A 20423-nucleotide genomic window follows, 5' to 3' on the forward strand; every position below is an offset into this window, starting at 1 on the left:
GTAAAGTTCTTTTATTACAAAATCAGTTTGGTTTTTAAACTAAAAATCATAGTAAGGCACATGTCTTGCACAATTGAAATTAGACAGTTCTTGCCTCTAAGTAAAATGTTTCAGGAGATTTATACCACAGTTAATGAAATAGCTTCTTATTTCTGAAGAAAGTTCCTAAACATTATCCTACCAAAAGCAGAAAAAGTGAGGGAAGTTGAACCATTATAGAAAAGAAAAAAAATGTTTCCTATGGTAATATATCTGTGTGTGTGAATTTAGTTGACAATAGTGATTGTATTTCTTTAATCAAAACAGATGTATTGAAAAATGAAATGCCATAAAAATAAATATTAGAAGAGTCCATTTTTATCAAACACTTATGCAAAGGTAAAATACTTCTGCACACTGTAGATATCAATACAATTTACATTACATTAAAGACATAAATTATGAAAGGTGAAAGCAATTAAAACAACTGCTTCTAACACACATACTTCTGATGTGTTGACAGCAGTTTTGTCTGCATGGTCCATTCCATTTACTTGATGTTTGGGTGCAACCTCTAGCAAAATAAGCATGTCTCACTCCATTAATAGCACAGCATAGTTTGTAAATGAAATAATAAACATACAAAAGTTATTTGAATATTTCCCTCAAGGGGGAGCTGAAAGTTCATCTTGCAAATCCTTTGAGATTTCAAGCCATTCCAAGCTTATGTTCTGATGCCATTCCTTATACTGATCCAGAATTACAAAACTACTTTTACTTTTGGGACAAAGTCAATGAATTATTATACTTCCATGCCACTTTCCTTTCTGGTGCTCTTGGAAATCCACAGTGTAGACTGGTTTGGGCTGGTTTTGGTTCTCCCTTTACTGAAAAACATAAAAACAAGTTCAGTGGCGAAATCTTTCTTGTCACACTGTTCATTTCTTGGTATAAATGGAGGTAATTCGGACATTTATTTATAAAAGAGTCCTTCTTTGATAGAATACTTTTCCATTCCTATAAAAAGAAATTATAAATTATTTCAGCATATGTAAATAACAAAAATTCTAAGGAGTGACAAGAAACAAAGATGTGTCTTTCTCTATTTGATGCTTCTTAGTTTAGAGTTCAAATACACAGATACCATACTAAAATTGTCCATTTCTCTGACAGAAATATTTGGAAGCATACTTTTTGAGAACCCTATTGCAATCCATCTTGAATTGAATTTCAAATCATAAAAACAAATGCTGTAATACTAAATTTATGTACGATGCTTCCCTGCCCTGTATGTAAGTTACCTGAACGAAGTGACTCAATTATGTCAGTCTCTGAAACCAATGTAGAGTAACTGCTGATTCAGGTTTTGGTAATTTAAGAACATCAGTTTCTCCCTCAAGACTGAGAAACAATTTTAGTTTTGTCAGACCTGGAATTCCCACCCACATTTCTAGCCTGTTCCTGAGGTTCTGCTTCTGTTTTGAGGGAGTTGTGGAAGCATCTATTTGAAATTTTACCCGAGTCATTTTGTACCAGATTACATAGCAAGGTCTAGATGCCTTTGTTCTAGTTTTCTGAGGCCAACCTATCACCTAGACGACTCTTCTGTGTCTGTGCTCATTCACTGTGTTCTGAGTTTACTTTTGTCCAGAACATCTCTTCATTTCCATCAGTGTCCCAGTCCCTGAGGACATCCCTCCACTTCCCATCCTGACTTTCTGCAGACCTTCAGGACTCCTTCAAAGCAGAAGAGCGATTTCTAAACACACCTGGAGATTACATTTTCAAGGTTATCTCATGTATTCCAACTTCACTGTCTTTGGACCATAAAATCCAGATTTTATAGCTTTGCAGATGTCCTCCGATAAATAGATCAACATATCCTTATGCAACAGTTATCCAACATGAATAGAAAATAAGTCAAGTTGATTAAAAGCCCCATCTCTTTTTAAAACTGGGAAAAATGGGTTACATGATTAATGTGGCTTGTGTATAAAATTAATATTGATTTAAGAGTGACTACTAGTTAAGGGAATAAAAGTCATTTTGAACATGACCCAGAATGATAGAAACCATCGTGTGTACCAGATTGGAATCTAAACTTTCTGCAAGGCACTCAGATGATAATGGAGTTGAATCTTTGGTGAAGTTTCTCCTTGCTTTCCTGGAAGAAAGGAAAAGGGGAGGAGCTAAGAATGATGAATGAAGTACTACAGCTAAATCTGGCATCTGGAAGTGCTCGAGGCTGATTGATTTTTCTCACTCTGAAATTTTCAGCTTCTCATGATATATTAGAGCAAATACAAATCACGGCGGCGGCGGGGGAGAGTGGGGGAGGGGGGGGAACATATGGTTTTGGGAAAACCAAAGAAGCTTTAGAGAAAATAGAGTTACTAAGTAGTTTAGCACATTTTACTTTACAAATGAGAATGTCTTCATCTTATATTTTTAGTTTTAGTTTTTAGTGTTTGGGGTTTTTTTTTAAATAAAATAGGTCTCAACACAAGCCAAGCCCTTTTTGCTTTAGTTATTTAAGGTATCAAATCTTGTCCACAGTTAGCTTCAAAGAAGATGTTCTGCCTACATCTCCTATGTAGCTGGGATTTCAGGGAGAAATGCCTATACTCAGACATTTTGTTTTGATCTTTGGAGTCTTACTTACGTTTTTTTCCTGGGCACTTTTCCCTGATCTCTTTTTTCCAAAGTGACTGGCATAATAGGCATTAGCCATGATACCTATTTTAAATCATATTTTCAAATCATTTTTATCAAGTTGATTTGCTACTTACAGGGCTTACATAACAGGGAATTACCATCCAATTCTCCTGATCAATATTACTGATTTCACAATGAGAAAACAATCATCTTATCCTTAAAGAAGGATAAGAAGGAAAAGGAGCCATAGGTCAAAATGGTAGAGCACTAGCTTTGAGTAAGAGTTCAGAAACAGTGTTCAAGCCCCATGATTGACCAAAAAAAAAAAAAGAATAAGTAAATCAAAATGTCTTTTGAAAAGGAAAGGATAATAAATTATTCAGTGAAGTATTTATTCTGTACAAAATATTGAAAAATAATTTTTGACAATATTGCATATTTATTAGAAAGCCAAGAGATTTCTTAACTATATCAATTTGCCAGGCTATTTTTTTCTCTAAAACTATATATAACTATTTTTCTGGGGGTTTTGTTAGATTAGGATTTATTTCTGAAAAGAAGCTAAACTTAAAAGAGATTCTTCCTTGCTATAATAATTCTTACTTAAAACACTATAGAAAAGATGTAAAATTTATTCTTACAAATACCCTCGCTTTAATTTAATATCTTCTGTTTTTCTTTTGACATACATTTATTTTTTGTTTTTAAGATGCAATTGACATACACGTAAAAAACTTTTACTTCTCTGACTGAAGAGTATGAGTAATCAGCATAAAAGCTGACAATATTCCCCAGATATCTTGTTGTTAAGATACATCATTTTATTTCAAAGTATACACTAAATAAGTAAGGACTGACTTTTACCACTGTACCTTATTTACTGTTCTTAAGAGATTTTTGTGAAATAAAACAGAAGCCAGCAACTTAATCTTGAAAAGGTACTACAGGGTATATCTATAAAAATGAAGTATTGCATTCAGCTTAATTTTCAGATTAAAAAATGTTATCTACGTACATATATATATACACATACATATGTATATATATACAACAAGGGTCAGTATTGTACAGACCTCTGTAGTAAGTTTATGAGCATTTCGATCCATATCTATCACTTATGTTAGCTATAGCTAGACAAATGAAGTACCACATCTTAGCCACTATTTTCTCAGCTGAGAAAGAGAAACAGGACATCTACTTGGTACTATACAACACGTATAATGAATGGATGGTTTTGTGAGATTGTATATACTAGATTTTCACTGATAGACATGAACTTTTAGAGACAAATTAAAATATAGTTATTTGCATAATAATATGTTTCAGATTTCTGAAATCCTATTTGAGATGTTTCAAATTAGTGTGACAGAAATAAATTATTTACCTTTTATGTAGCATCTGGAAGCAGCAGGTCCCAAAAGCAACCAGTATCAGTAGGAGTAGTGGGATCGTTGGTATAATAACATAAATTAGATTGGGAATGATTCCTATAAATTAGAACAGTCATAGTGTATAAAGATAGCTGAAGGAGAACTCCAACACAAAAATTACATAAGAACTTGGCCAAATATAAAGTAAAACAGAATTATAAGTAATTGTTAGATGTCAGAGGTAGTGCCAACATACCAATGACTAATGAAATAGTAGATCCATGATTCAATAAGAAATTAAAACCAACTTTTACTTCACTGGTGGTCATGCTTAATTCAATATGCACACGTTTAATGGTGCTAATAAACTTGCAAATTAGAAATGGACTAATTTTCATATTATGTTAATCATTTTAGCAATCTCATGTCATTAATCCCTCTCATTATTATTTTGAAAACTAAGTACTTATTAATTAAGAATAGTGAGCACTAAACTCATTATTGACTTGTTGGATAAATAATTATCCTAGTCAGAAATCTCAGTGTCATGAAGATATTCAGGTCTTTGAGATTAATCCACAATATGTAAATATTAACTGATGGTGCAGTCATTACCCAGAGGTATAAGACGCCAGAGACACAAAGACATGATCTTAATTAAATTCTAAAATGAATCATGTCTTAATCCTGATCCATCAAATTGATAATAATATATTTTTAGTAAAATTTAAAAATATCACTGCAACATTTAAATCCCACATAGCATAAATGACTTTATTAAATATTTTTCAATGTAATTGGAGGAAAAATATTCCTAATGTAATTTTTTTACAGATATCTTTAATTAAGTTAGATATTATGAATGATGTTCAAATCAGCTACCCAAACTTGGAAAGCAATCTTATTATTGTTCTGTCTATATGAGAAAAGAATATTGAAGAGCTATTTCCAGAGCTTGAAAGTTGTGATTATATCTGATCTAATTATCTGTGGTCAAAGTGAGCCAGATACAGGTCAATAATTCACTTACCCAAGTACCCCGGCCTTGGTTAACAGAGGGTGAGTTACAGACTTAGTAATTTGTGAATCTTTCTATTTTTATCTATTCTTTTGAGCTTTGTTGAATCATTTTACAGTGTTTGCAATAATTCCTTTCAAAATTTCTGCTACCATTCTTAATTAACAAAGAAAAACAAAAAATGTTTCCTATGCTTCTGTAGATTTTTTAATCATTTGCTAATTTTGAAATAGCAGGTCTTTTGGCCCAGTCTTTACAAAGCAACTAGGATAAATAAACATCTCTATTCAACCAATGTAGGGTCATGCTGTAAATACTCTTTAACTGAATGGGTGAGGATGGTGATGTTTTCTAACTTATCTGACTTGCACTGGAGATTGCATTTTGTTTCCTTTTGTAGGCAGTAGTATGCTATAAGAACAGATAGACCAAAAGCTCATACTATGCATCTTCCAAATTGTTCTGCAATAATGTCACTTAGGTAGCCTGAAATTAGTTAGAAAGGAGTGTTTATACTATGGAAATCAATCAAGGCTAACAGGTTTTTTATTTGGTCTTAACCTTTATGGCAGCCAATTTCTAAACATTCTTCAGGACACTGGTGTTTGCAGAACAATACTAACTATGCCAACTAACATGATGACACCTAAAAGTTGTTGAGGGACCTCAATTCAGGGTTTAATGTGGATTGGTTAGTTTACTACCAGATACACCAATTTGAAGTTTAAAAAATCTAAAAGAGCAGATTCTTTTACTTAAAAATAGCATAGCTCTATTCAACAGTGAATTTCTATTGGGTGGTTTTTAGAACACCACTTTCACATACCACAAGAAATATTTCATTGGGTTTGACACAAATAAGTGTTTCAAAATAGAGTTTTATATTCAGCAGAGCTAAGAAAAGTGAAAGAATTACCTGCTTCTGTAGCAACCACATTCTCAGGGGTGTCTCCTGGTTGATTTGTAAGGTAAGGCTTTTCTACAGGATCTGTTGGACTAATCTCTGTAAATAATTAGATCATAAATAATGATTAAAAATGAGGAAGTGGCACTGTGACTCAAGTGGTAGAGTGCTTCCCTTGAGCTGAAGAGCTGAGGGACAGCACCCAAGCTCCAAGTTCAAGCCTCATGACTGACAATAAATAAATACATACACATATACATAAATAAATACATAAATAATTGATTAAATATGAAAATGTCAACAATAAGATATGCTAATTGTGATTTTTTGAAGAAACTTACACAAAAAACTGAATTAACTTTGCACAAAGTTACCTAATTATAAAGTCAATATTTAATTATGTTTGAATTTAACAAATCAGGAATTCCTTCTTCATTTAACAATCCACAGAAGCTTATTATCAGCATGAATGACAAAAACAGACCCAAGTTGGAGAAAGATAAGAATTTGTGAAAATAGGAATTTGAGATGTTCAATTCAATTCACAGATGAGAAAGATGATGAAGGTAAATTTCTCCTTGTAATATTAATCAACAAGTGGCATAACAATATTATAAAACACATGTCACTGTTAGACTTGCTTTTCAGTACTGGTTATCACTTTATATAATTAAAATAAAGTTTGCAACTCCTTTTTTTTTTTTGGTTTTATGAGATTAGACCACTTCAAATGACAACTCCTTAAAAGACAGACAAATTTTGTACAATAATCTTGTAGTACCATACCTCATATTTCCCCCTATGAAACTATTTGTTATGTTAGTAATTGTGTTATTAAGAAAAAAAGTGGGCCATTGTATTTACCAGTGCCTATAATTTCAGCTACTGGAGCGGGGAGGGATAGGAGGATTTGGGTTCAAGTCAGACCAAACATTACTGAGACCACAGCTCAACAAATAAGCCAGGCATCAGTATGTGGGAGATAGAAATACTAATATCATGGGGTTTTGGCCAGCTGGGCTAGGTCAAAAGAAGTCCTTTTGAATAATAACTAAAGCAAAAAGAACTTGAGTATGAATCAAATGGTAGAGCCCCTGCTGAGTAAGGCCCTGGGTATGTTGATTGTTTTAATTTGTTCCAAAAAATAACTCTTTACTTTTGTCACCTCATAGGTTAAAAAAATAATGTGTAGCATCTTATATTTCCTATTAATATACTGTCATAGAATTTCAGTTCATTGAAAATATAATCATACACCAATTCTATAATAATGTTTATTAATATTTTTATATATAAAATTAACCTTGACTATTTAACACCTTCTCATAGGCTTAAGCTTCAGTCCTAACATATGCCTGTGTTTCTGCAGAACTTACTTATTCTATGACTAAGTAATATATGAGTAAATACTATAAATACAACAAAATTCAACATTGAAATGGTTACTGTAACAATAATCTTTAAAATCTTTAATGTGATTACCAATTAAATAAAAATTTAGATACCTAATTCCACACAGGCTGTTTTTACTATCTAAGAATGTATAAGGCAATTTTAACAGCAACAACAAAAAAAAGGATTCAGAAGTATCCCCATGAAAAATAAGAGTGGTAGATCCAAAGAAAAGGTATGCAGATCCTAGGCTAGGAACCGAACAAGGAAAAGAGGAAAGGCTGAAAATGAAGGTCAATTCTTAAGTGTCTGCATTGCCAGGCTAATGTTTCTGTGTTAATACATCTGATGTCATTGGTTGTACTCTTTATTAGATGAGATGTAGGCGTTCTCATCATAGGCTAGCTCCAGTAAAGCTGGAGATGGATGAAAATAATCAGGAATCTAGTTTATCTTACCAGTCAAAGTCAAGCATTCACCACAGAACCAGGAAATTTAATTAAATCTATGTCAATTACATTTTCAAAGTAGAAATAAACTTAAGGAAATAGTTGAAGATAAAAAACTAACAAGTAAAATAAAGACCAAACATACAGGGTTATTTTAAGATAGGTAAATACAAGCTTATGCAACCAAGATAAAAAAGCATGCTCACACCTGTAATCCTATCTGTTCAGGAGGCTGAAATCAGAGAATTACAGTTCAAAGTCAGTCCTGGCAGAAAAGTGCATAAGACTCTTATCTCCAACTAAACAACAAAAAACTGAAGGTGGAGCTTTGACTCAAGTGCCAGAATGCTAGCCTTAAGCACAAAAGTTCAGGAATAGTGCCCAGGTCCAGAGCATAAGTTCCAGAACAGGCACCACACAAACACACACACACACACACACACACACACACACACACACACACACATTCACTCATTTACTCATTCACACACAACATGTACATGAAATATCATTTAATAAATACAGAGAATTTAGAGATTAGTGTAGAATGTAGAAAATAAAGCAAATGCCCTCACATAAGTAATAGAAGCCTAGAAAATAATACAAAATATTAAAGGATGTTTTAATGTTGACCATGTGTTCAATAGTGTGTAAACTTGGATGTAAATTAAATAAATTAATAAAATAATAAAAATGAAAGATCAAACAGCTATCTGAAAACTATGAAGGAGATTGAAATACTGTCTATAGCAGACAAAGAGTGCTGAAACTTTAAAATATCAGAGGATCTCAAGTTTGTATTCTTCTAAGAGAAAAAGAAGAAAGAACATAACTGTGTAACAGGCATTGCTTTGCCAGGATTTCAGGAGGGTAATGATGGATTTACCAACCAAAGAGATTAAAGAACAAGCTCACCAGGAATATAAAAAGTTGGCTAATACACTCAAGAGCAAGATAAACATAAGACAAAGGTAAATCTAATCCAAATAATCCTTGTGAGGTACAGTCTTAAGAGAAAAGGAATGGTGTAATTTTAAGAGTATAATGGAAGCAGTGGTACTTAGTAATAATTGCCTTCCATGAACACAGATTATGAGGTGAAGCAGACAGCTCTTCATAAGTGTGATAATGGCACTTTCAAACCCTGCAAAGTAGAAAAACACCCCCCTCCCAATCTCCTAGTCTGTCTCTAACTTGACTTTCTCAGAAGACAAAACTATAAGTTTACATAGTTTTGGTTAGTCCTTCTTTTAGTGAAATATCAATTCCATTGAAGTATGCTAGTAAAAGGCATTTGAACATCCTTATTTTCAATGGGTCAATGAAATTTCCCCATTTCCTGCATTTGGCAAATATTGAGAGATTTTAGAAGAGTGACTAAGATGGTATGTGTCAATGAATGGAAATCAGAAGGGAAATATGTCACCTGCTCCAAAGGGTTTCCACTAGTGCAAAGAGCTTTAACAATTAGTCAGAACAGGTGTTTTTTTTATTATGTTGCATGCCTAACGACGATCACGTTGTTGTTGCTTTGAATTTGCCAGGAATGATCTAAAGAACTGTTGCACACATGCGACACATGAACATCTTCATGTTTCTTTGGCAACGTATACCTCCTTCCCACACATTTAACTAAGCTTTAAAGATATTTTAAAGTATATATTTATGTTCTCAAATTCTTATTACCGAAACATAATTTGGTCTTAATTTTAGAAATGATGTTTATTTTTTCTCAAGATGTTTCTGTTTACTCCCATTGAGCTCATTTGGAAGTTTTTTATATACAATATTCTTCTGAACAATGAGTGACAGGATCACTGTTAAGTAATTACTCTTCTGTAGCAGGAAAGACATAAAAAGAGCCAAAGATACTAAAGCATAAAAAAGAAAAAGAAAAAACCCTTAGTATGAACAAATATACACAAAGACTAATGTTACTGATGGTATTTCTCACCTGGCTCATACTTGCAGATATAGTTGTGCTTCATATTGCACCTGTCATCATTCCACTGGTAAAGGTAAGGCCCCCCAAGGCCAGGATTGGCAGTCGGTTGATGATACATCACAACACACTTTTCGCTTCCGCAAGAAGGTTCATCCGTGTACCAGTTTCTTCAAGTAAAGAGCAACAGATATATTTAGCAGCCTGCTCTATGCTGACATCCTAGAAGGTAAGAGAACTCTCCCTGTATCTCAAGAGCACACACTGGACTCTTCTAGGTCCACACTTACCGGTACTGGGAGTTGCTTCCATCAGACCACTGATAGAGGTCTGGGCAGGCACCAGATGTCTGGCCATCTCCATTTCTCCAAAGACCAATCCAGAAATCCCCATCCGAAATCCCTGTTCCAGGTTTTGTCAGGTTTTGCAACATGCTCTCTATTAATTTTTGTTCTGCTTCATTCTCAAGGCTAAGGAGGACACCTCCCTCAGTCTCGCACGCCAGCCGGGCCTCCTGGAAGCTCACTCGGCTGGACAGCTCATGGAAGTAGGCCATTTTGTAGCAAGGATGCTTTATGTCAGCAAAACACACCTTTTGGCCTGGAATAAAAATAGAAACGATACCCATATATTGATTATCAGGACTGTATTCCTAACTCTAGTATTAATCAAGAAAAGAAAAAAACCAGTCAAAACAGAAAACACATTGTCAATAATTGTTTTCTCATGGAATAATTGTGTATCATTTTTCTGCCTCATCACTGTCAACTTGTAAAAGTAAACTGTTTCTTTGGTAAATTGGGAAGGTGAACTTTCAAACACAGTAGTTCAAGGGGATGTTGAAACTACTAAGGGAAGTCAAAATTCTTCTGGTTTAGACTCCAAAAGACAATTATCATAGCAAAAAAAAAAGTAGCCAAAGAAATTTCACATATGTATAGCCAAGTGCGCTAGAAAATCAAAGCTCGTGAAGATCAATGCCTTATTAAAGAACTAATTATGAAAAGCAAATAAAGTAAAACAAAGTAGGTTTGCTTACGGTATCCTGAAGAAGATTCAAAGCAGAAATTTTACAGTGCAAATATTTACTTTATGTATGAGTGCAAACCTATCAGAATTGAAAGGTAACTGAGGCCAGAATAAATGTAAGGACAGTAATGAAAAATTAATATTGTCTCAGAAGTGTGAGGTTGAACATCTGAAGTACTATCTCTGAAAACAATCTCATTGTCATTTTCTGAATATTTTCTGTTTTTATTAAGCATACTGGGTATGAAAGCTAGTACTAAGGTTCACATCCTTTCTTTGCAACTCTAATAAGTCATAATTTTCTAATAAAAACTCTCAAATTTATAGTTAGAGAATCAAATTCTTAAAAGGGAATGAATCTTAAATGTGACCAAAAATTACCTAATGGCCTCGAATGAAGTTGGAGTGAAAACATCATGACATAAAGATCTAGTACTGGCTGAGGGCTGCCTCTGTAATCATTTAGATGGAAAGAAATTGAAAGTTGAAATTTGGCCTCAACGAATCAAAAGGTAAACTTAACACACATAAGGTGGTAATAAATACTAATTAGATTTGGGCACAAACTGTCAGCCTTAGAAAATCTATTTGTTTATTGTATGTACTAAATTAAGTTTTTAAACTTTCATCTAAAATAGGCTCCATTAAGCTATAGATAATATGAGAGTAGTAACATTTTAAGCAGAATCAGTTCTCCTAATGATTTGGTGACATAATTGCAAACATGAGTGACCTGACTGTGTCTTAGTACAGCTGTGTTTATAGCAAGGCTATCACAGTAGACAGGATTTACCTAACAGCAACCGAATCCTAATTATTCTGTTTATATTAGCCCGCCTCCGCCTCCTTCTGTATAAAGCATGTACACAAAGATTGCACACAATTTCCAGAAAGTTCATGCTTTCTTGTCTTGCTTTTCCTTAGCGTCTTCTTTTGTTCAACTCTAAGCTCTCTGCCATGGACACCACCTCTTACTCATCTTTGTTTCCAAATAGATGAATATACTTGCCACTACTTTCTTTGACTTGCATTAATGTTAGCTTAGGATTGATCTTGGAAAACAGCGCCCCTGTATCCTCGATTAAAAGTTAAGCAGATTGTATAATGGTAAGAAATTAAGATGATGTTTGACTGGTTTGCTTCAGTTCATTTGCATGAACATCACCTTTGTTGGGTTTGAAATTCTTTGGACTACGTGTTTTAATTTGTGATCTATCAAGAAAATTGTCAGTGGTAGGGGGTTGGGAGGATGGGATAAATACTGGAAAAAGTAAACTATTCAAATGTGGTTTTAATGACAGAATGTCACACTAAGCCAGAGTACCATATCCCTTCTGACCTCCAGTCATTAGAGACCCTTTGTGACACATAAGAGAGAGAAGGCAGCAGAAGGCTGTTCATCATGCCTAAGTGATAGATACTCAAGATCCTGACACAAGCTGAGGACATAAAATGGTGATTCAAGAAATGAAAGCCAGCCAGCCAGTTGTCTCTTTTGTCTCATCTACTGAGATCTGAATTCAGAGCAGGACCCCCCTCAAAAAGAGAACAAATTGGTAGAGTGGCTGAACTAATGGTTAACATCACATGTTAATAAAAATGGCCATGGAAAATGAGTTAGAGATTTGGGGGAGAACTTTTGTCATCTCCCCACAGACGTCCCACTGGTTGACTCTAATACAAATAATACATGCTATTGAAAAAAACATTGTTATGCATTATTATGTTATTATTTCATTGTTTAAAATGGTTGTTCCCAGTGGTACTGTGACAATGCTGAAAGCCTACATTTTACCTCTGCATTTTAAAAGTGGGATCTGATTTCATTTGCATCTACTATATCCTTCATATATTTCTCAGTTTCCAAATATATCTTAATTACATTCCCCTGCATTTTCAATGTGTCCAAACTTTCAGCCTTGTGTTGGTTTCCAGCCCTTTTGAAATGATAATTTTTTCCAACAAGTTTGTTTTACAAGATGTAAAGAAGAGGTCAGTTAAAAATTAGGCAGATGTTTTAATGGATAAAATGTATTTGTTTATATAAAAACCAACACTCATTCAGAGAAGGCCTGTATGCTTTATGTGCTAAAAGTCACTATTCATTATCTTTGATATATTAAATGATAAGTTCATCATTGATTTATCCATAGTGAGGACACAAATATGGCGACAGAATGAACTATTTATTACATTAAGACAGGAATGCAAGGAAAAGGTGTAGAATAGCTTCCAATATTCTGTGGAAATTCTTCACATAAACTATTTTAGTTTTTTAGAGTAATAGTAATATCAATAATGTATAGGCAGAGATCATATTTAAAATAAGTATCAATTATTAATTATATGTCCTGGACAATAGCTGACATAGGCACATGCCAAAGATATTTGGTGGTGAGCAGTGGAAAGATCCACAAGTTCTGGGTGAAAGAAAGTAGACTGTGATGGCTGCAGAGAAGTGGGTGGGAACTCAACCAAATCAGGATAGCAATCGATTACTAACTGGAAGAGTCATATTAATTGCAAAGGGTATTCAGTGACTATCATCTGTGTCTTTGGATCTTGAGTTGAAAAGTCACTAGCAGTTCAGATCTAGCAAGGCAGTTTCCAGGAAATTATAGATACATAGTACAGAATTTATGGTTATGTATAATGAGTTAAAACTGATGATACTCTGAATTCTATTACATCTAATTCTATTTTACTACTACTTTCTCCTTTATTGTGCAAATCTGGTCTGAGTTGCAGCAAAATCAGCAGAAGCAGAAGTTATTGAACCCCTGGCTGCATTTCAGCTCATCCCATTTGGCTTCTGTCACAGTGGAACTCCAACAGCTGGGAAACAAATGTTGCTCTAATTCCCAGAAAAGTTCTGTTAATGTAGATCTTCTGGAAGCAACTTTCCCATTTCTGTAAGGGCTAATCTTTCTAGAGAGCCATTTTCATTACTTCCCTCATTGTCCTGTGTGGTTACATGAAGATTTTCTCTGTGTCGTTCTTTACAATACCATATACAAATAGCATCTTTCATAGGTAAGAATTTTGAGAGCAATGTATTTATATTTTATATATTATATTATATTTTTGTTTTATATTAGACTAGAGCTACATTTATAGTCTCTAGCTATACATAACTCACCACACATCAATAGTTGAAAATATCCTTCAATTTCTGACATATCTACAAGCGTTCCACTCAAATTTCTCAAAACATTGAGGAACATGAGGTCCAAGATATCTTCATACCTATTTTTCATAATTACTTAATTTTAAAAATAAAATATATTTAACTGTTCAAGTTTTCTTCTCTGAAACATTCACAATATTTTTGTTTTATACATACATGTGTGTATGTCTACATATACCTGGCTACAGACACGTATGCCTTTATTGAGAAATAATTCTTAGTAATACTAAAGTATTTCAATTGCTGTCATTATTATGATAACATCCCAAGGGATTGTTTTCACTTGTTTCTTTATTGTGAAAACCTCATGTAGCAATGACATTGGCAGAGTTTTAATAACTTTGGCAATGATGTAAAAGCAAGACAAACACATGCAGTAATGGCAGTTTGCTTTCTTCTTCTGAATATTTTAGTATATATATATATATATAATGTATCAGATGTTTATTATATATATATTCTGACTATTCATGTCATTTGGGTGGCAAAGATTTTATTTGCCTCATACTCTAATATATATGAGCAGTATTACTGACATTAAATACCTTTTGATATACAGTTTTACTTTTAGATTTTGATATACCTTTTGTTGCCAAAAGTAAGTTCTGTAGGAAAGTATTACATAGCAAATCTTCCCTAAACCAGATTAGCTAAACTTTGGGCACTTTATTATGATCCTATTAAAGAATTTTCCCCATAATTCCTTTTACTCTCTTTTAAAAATCACAGTAAAATTTATGTTGAGACAAGATGAATGGTAATATGACCTCTTAGAACAATGCCAATGATTTGGAATTGAAAATAAAATGACTGCTTTTATTCTGAATTTTCAGCTTTGAATGTTCAATAGTATAACGTCTTAAAATATTTTGCTTTTAAAAAAATAATTTCCTTTTGTTGAGGTGATATACAGAGGGATTACATGAGTTAGGTAATGATTACATTTCCTTTTATTTTTGTTTTGTTTTGTTTCATTTTTTGTCGGTCTTGGGCCTGAACTCTGGGTTTGGGTGCTGTCCCTCAGCTCTTCAGCTCAAAGCTAGAGCTCTACCACTTAAGCCACAGTGCCACTTCTGGCTTTTTCTGCTTATGTGGTGTTGAGGAAACGAACCCAGGGCCTCAGGCATGCAAGGCATGCACTCTACCACTGAGCCACCTTCCCAGCCCCATACATTTTCCTTTAGTACAATGTCTTCTGCTCCTGGTCCCTCCCTCCCATCTCCACCCAGGAGTCATATAATCCACTTTCATCCCTGTCCAACGAGCTCCCTTGCTGTACTTTACTTTTTTTCCCCTCAAAAGACATTTTGTTTTAAATAAGAAAAATTTGTCATGCTAAACTTTTATTTTTGTGAAAGAAATCTTATACCGAGTTACAGAGCACATTATAGTTAGAACCCATTCTCTTGTACAGAGAAATAAAATCAAATTTGTAATCTTGGGACATCTTATGGATGAGGGTGACTGTAACTTACCCTACAACATGCACTGGGAATGCCATAGGGTTCTGAGAAGGAAGTGAAACTCAATATTTTAAAATAATAGCGAGCAAACCAAATAATAGTGTGACTTGAAGGTTCAAGTGTTTAACTAATGTCAACTCAATAGCTGAACTGCAGATACATGAAGTAACTTGAATTTGCTTTTCATTTCCCATACCTAAAAAGAGAGAGGTTACAGATTGACATTTATCAAGAAAGTGAAGGGCTTTTGTTTATAGTAAAACCTATGCCTTTGAGTAAATTAGGATGAAACAATAGACCAGCTAACAGATGGCGAAGAGAAGCTCTTCCAGATAACTCAACTCAAAAATGTTCCTTTTGCCTCTAGGGAGCCTCAGCTATGGGCATAGGCTTGCCGAACTACGCCACTCTCATCCTCTAGGCAGAAACTTAGGTGCAGGTTACACATTGACTGAGTTCAAAACTTTGAATTCTCCAAGTGATACCATGTCATAGGTATTCTCATTCCATTGAAAAGAAGGCAGAGAAAAGCTTAGTATTGCTCCCAAAGTCACAAATACCAATGCCAGGATATAGAACTAGGCTGTCTGGCTCTGTAGTTCATTTACTCTCATTTCTGTACTTCCTCTGTATATGTCTCAAATGCATTGTAGTTGAGAAATACTTCATGAACAAAGGGACTGGTGAATACATCCAATTATCATGTTATCTGTATTACAATCAGAAGCACCAATCAGTTATTGACTAGGAGGAGGTTACTATATGAAAGAAGTATAATACATTGAGAAATTGTTTCTAAACCAACTTTGAACATTTTCTGGCTCAAATTTAATACTGGAACACCATTTACATTAGGTTTTCAAACCTTTATATATGTCCTTGATGGTTTTTTTAATCTAGCCATTTTACTTTTCCAATAAGACAAATGGGGTCTCATTTACATGTTTTCCCAAATACAAGATCTATAACAGTGGTCAAGTTGTCAGGCTGTGCTACATCATCAGTAATACATTAAAACAATGAGGAAATAACCTCACCTCCAATTTGTGCACATCTATCTACCTATGTGTGAGTTCCTGGCACAATGGAAGTTGTGAATGATCAATTATATTTCCTTCCTGGGAGAGAGAGAGAGAGAGAGAGAGAGAGAGAGAGAGAGAGAGAGATTTGTAAAGAGAAGATATTTGTAAATAGGAATTGTGTAAATAGAAAATAGCTAGCTAGATAAATCTATCTATACAGATAGATTAAATATAGATTGATTTATACAGATAGATAATATGTAGATATTTAGATATAGACCTATCTATATATATAAAGAGAGAACTATAGATAGATAGAAAATCTTTGTAAACAGGAGAAGTTATTAGTGAATCATCAATTATTTTTCCACTTTGGATCCAGACAGACAGACCGACAAACAGACAGACAGATAGATCTTCTCTAACATCAATGTATAGGTATTGCCATCTTCAGGCAAATGTTGTAAAAACACCCTATAAAATGTTGGCAAACAGTAAGGAATAATGTCTATCTGACAAATATAGTTTATTTCTGCCTGTTCCCTTCTTTCCTAAGAGATGCTTAAAGTAATTGCATCCCTTCTTTCATAAAGGATGCTTAAAGTAATTGCGTGTGTGCTATCATCATTTTCTGACTTTAATGATGTCACGGAATTGTTCCATAGGCTTAGATACTCTAAACAGATTTTCCTTGTGTCTCCCTTCTGTTGTGTTAATCTAGAGGTTCCTAGTTGCTGCCCAACCGTTTGCAATATTCTATGTCATTTACACAATAAAAGGAGTGGTCTCGAAATCACCAAATATGTGTTATAAAATGTTGTAATAAGGATAAACTAGTAAATATTAAAATATTTAGGAGGTATATTTAATGAACTTTCCAGCATAGACAGGTACCACCATTGTATACACTAGGAAAAGAAAACAGAAGAGGAAAAAAAAACAAAGAAATTACTTTAAAATGATTCAAATGTTTAAAACGTCAACTGGTCTTCAAACTTCTCCCCACCCCAGCTAAGAGACCTAAATTTTGAATTCTTCTTTTTCAAATTTACTCATACACTACAGGTTAAAAAAAAAACTTATCTTTATCTTTAAAATGTTGCCACCTACCAGTTATTTCTAGAATTAAATTATCACAACCCGAATATGGGGCTTATTTATTTCTTACTACGTACAGATGTGGTAAAATCAAGTTCCTCAAAGAAGTTTAGAATTAAAGTAAAAAAACTGTCTTAGATATTTATCCACATGTACATAGATAAGGATAGAGATATAGGTAGATAGTCTATTCATGCATCAAAAATACTTATTGGAAGATGCTATTAAATCTTATGGGTCATGTGATTATATTGGCAATGCTACCTTTTGCTAAAATATTTTCACCTTGTTTGATGTCATGTTCTGATTGTTAAAACAGTGCATTTAAAATTAGTAGCAATGGTCTTCCTGAATATGTAAGTATTAATTAAAAGAATTCTTATGCAGTATTATTTAGTAAGTGCCTATCTTTCCTTGGGGTGGAGAGTGAATGTTAATTTTAGTTAAATAAAAAATGTTGTAATTTAATACATATAAATTTTATTTCATGGGTAGTATGTTCTAGTGGATCCAAGAAGCTATTTCAGTTCTGCTCAGCCACTTAAGAAGACATTTGGAAATGGCCCCTAGTGGCATAAAAAGTTTGATGTACTACTTGGAACTTACCACCAATCAGGCTGACACTGGACCTGTTAGGAAATATTTCTTCAAAGGTGTCAGGCTTTAGGCTAGTCTCTACACAGTCCAAGATAATTGGAGTTTATCTTTTCAAAAAAAAATAGTCTTCAAAGTATGAAAATCACAAATCATTTTAGAAGCAGTAGAATTGCAATGTGAATTCTATGATTAAAGGCAATCAAATTATTCATAAGAAAAAAACATGACTAAGTAATTACTTTAATATCAAGTAAACATCATTATTTCTGCTAAATCAAATATTTCAGGTTTAGTTCATCAGAAATTTTCCAGATGTCACCTTCAAGATGCCTGCAAATTACTAAAAGGAAAGCACAGCCAAAGATTTGGAATAATTGTACAAACAGAAAAGAGTAAACTTTTCATCAACCATGTTCTTAATTTCTGTTTTCATGTGAAGTTTTCTTTTCTCCCTTGAATTTTAAGGCATGTAAATGCAAATGTACCATAAAGGTCCCTGAGTGTTTCTATTTGTTTAGAAAACACCATGCTGTCAGCTGTCCATTTGTATGGAGAATTCTGATCAAGGCAGTCAGGTACGTAACCCACCCATCAGTGCTGTGTATAGAACTTGTTTTTCATTCTTAGTTAAATTAGCAAAGCTACAGCTTGTGTAATTGTGAAAAAAGTTATTAGACAGTGATTAGCAGCTACCCCTTTAAGAATGACATTCTGATGATGTGGAATCCCACCAACAGCCAAAGGGAAGATCAGTAGTGATTAAGTTTAAGATTCCAGCTTCTAAAGGTCTGGCTTCACAACTGATTAAGTTGCTGTCATCTGCCATCTAGCTCTATCTCAAGGGACACCTGTTGTGCAGATGTGCAAGCACACTGTAGACTTTTATATCTAAAGAAAACCATTTTACTATTAACCAGCATGTCCATTCACACACACACACACACACACACACACACACACACACGAACATTTTAGTGAGCATAATAGAGCTCTGTGGGAGTTCTTGTGAGCCAATATTCACATTAATCCTAGTGGTTGGGAGTCGATATCCTTAAGAGACTTCCAAAAGAGGGGAATGGTAGAGACAACGTAAGAAAGGAGACACCATAAGTTCCTGCCCAATACGACAACGAACATAAAGAAAAATCAGAGAGAGAGCTGGCACACGTGCCAATGCTCATCAATTCCCTTTGCATTGATTCCACGGATTGTTTATTGTGCACTCTCTGTATGCACGAGTTTACGAAGTACACCTCAGCCGGGCTCTGGCTGACTTCATCTTCTGAGAGGTCTCGACAGCAGAACAGAATATGCCAAGGAAAGACCATTCCACACAGGCACCCGTCCCCTGGCGTTCTTTTCCCAAGTCCTGCTGAGAACAAAGGCATGCATCCGTGCCCAGCGATCCACGGTGAACCGGTCTAGTCTCAGAAAACATCCTACAAACATGGTGCCAGGACCGACACGGAGCCAACCCCCCCCAGTGGGTGGGTGACATGTCCGCAGTGCCACTTCCATGTCTGGGCCCCTCCGCCTCCTCCTCCTTTATTATGAATAATAATTATTATAAAAATAACAATTATTAATATTTGCAGGTGCCCAGCCTTGCCTTATCTTCCAAAGTGAAATGACTCTGGCAAAGCCTATGCTGCTGTGCATTTACCAAGAGCTCCGTAGCTAACCAGACACTCGGAGAAAAAACAAGAAAATTAAACTTTTCTCTGAGTGTTTGGTAGGACAGGAGTCACACACACCAGTGTCCCTGCCTTCCCTGGACTCCTATAGGGTTCCAAATCATCACGGAAAGTGCCCCCCCAAGTCAGGCTCCCCCTTAGCACCCCACAATCCCGCTGATCTCGTCCGGGCACCCCACACCCCCGGACTCACCGCTCACCACGCGGCGAGAGAAGGCGCCTTGGCCGCAGAGCAGCGCCGCGCCCAGCAGCAGGGAGAGCGCGGGGATCATGGTGGTGGAGAGGAGAGGAGTCAGCAGCAGGTGTCTCCTGGAGGAAGGCGGCCTGGCCTCCTCCCACGAGCGCGCGGCTCAGTCCCCGATTCCCCTAACCCCGCAGCCTCCCGGTCTCCCCCTCGGACCCCTATGGCCTCGGCCGCACTCCTGCTGCTCCGCTTTCCTCCGGGCGCATCGCCTTCAACCAACTACCGCTGCCAAGCGCGCTGCTCCCGCGCGCGGGTGTGCCCGGCTCCAGCGCGCAAACCCCGGGGAAAGAGGGCGCAAGTGAGGGGATCCCGATCTGCATGCAACAAAGCTAAAGCAGGACCTGGCCCCACCACCCCGGATGCCCCTGTGCGTCTCTCCC

General features: G+C 35.3%; 1 protein-coding gene across 2 annotated transcripts; it reads right to left on the reverse strand.

Annotated features, from left to right (window-relative positions):
• Positions 1-638: 638 nt before the first annotated feature.
• On the reverse strand, positions 639-20185 carry Chodl (chondrolectin). Of its 2 annotated transcripts, XM_042676908.1 has the most exons (7): positions 19993-20185; positions 10000-10309; positions 9722-9879; positions 5939-6025; positions 4019-4121; positions 2065-2143; positions 780-866 (listed from the first exon to the last, which is right to left on the reverse strand). In XM_042676908.1, the coding sequence occupies exons 1-7, from the start codon at positions 20069-20071 to the stop codon at positions 864-866; spliced, it is 819 nt and encodes a 272-aa protein (XP_042532842.1). In that variant the 5' UTR covers positions 20072-20185; the 3' UTR covers positions 780-863. The 2 variants fall into 2 exon arrangements, with proteins under 2 accessions (XP_042532841.1, XP_042532842.1); XM_042676907.1 differs by lacking the exon at positions 2065-2143 and having other exon boundaries at positions 639-866.
• Between the last annotated feature and the right edge of the window lie 238 nt (positions 20186-20423).

This window comes from Dipodomys spectabilis, unplaced genomic scaffold (genome assembly GCF_019054845.1).
Source record: "Dipodomys spectabilis isolate Male_0828 unplaced genomic scaffold, ASM1905484v1 ptg000032l, whole genome shotgun sequence".
In the NCBI taxonomy this organism is placed as follows: domain Eukaryota; kingdom Metazoa; phylum Chordata; class Mammalia; order Rodentia; family Heteromyidae; genus Dipodomys; species Dipodomys spectabilis.

Coding starts and splice junctions, on each gene's coding strand:
- Chodl (XM_042676907.1), bottom strand. CDS start 20,071: ATGATCCCCGCGCTCTCCCTGCTGCTGGGCGCGGCGCTGCTCTGCGGC. Junction 9,880..9,999: donor GGAAGCAACTCCCAGTACCG/GTAAGTGTGGAC, acceptor CTTTACTTGAAG/AAACTGGTACACGGATGAAC. Junction 4,122..5,938: donor TGTGGTTGCTACAGAAGCAG/GTAATTCTTTCA, acceptor TCTAATTTATAG/GAATCATTCCCAATCTAATT.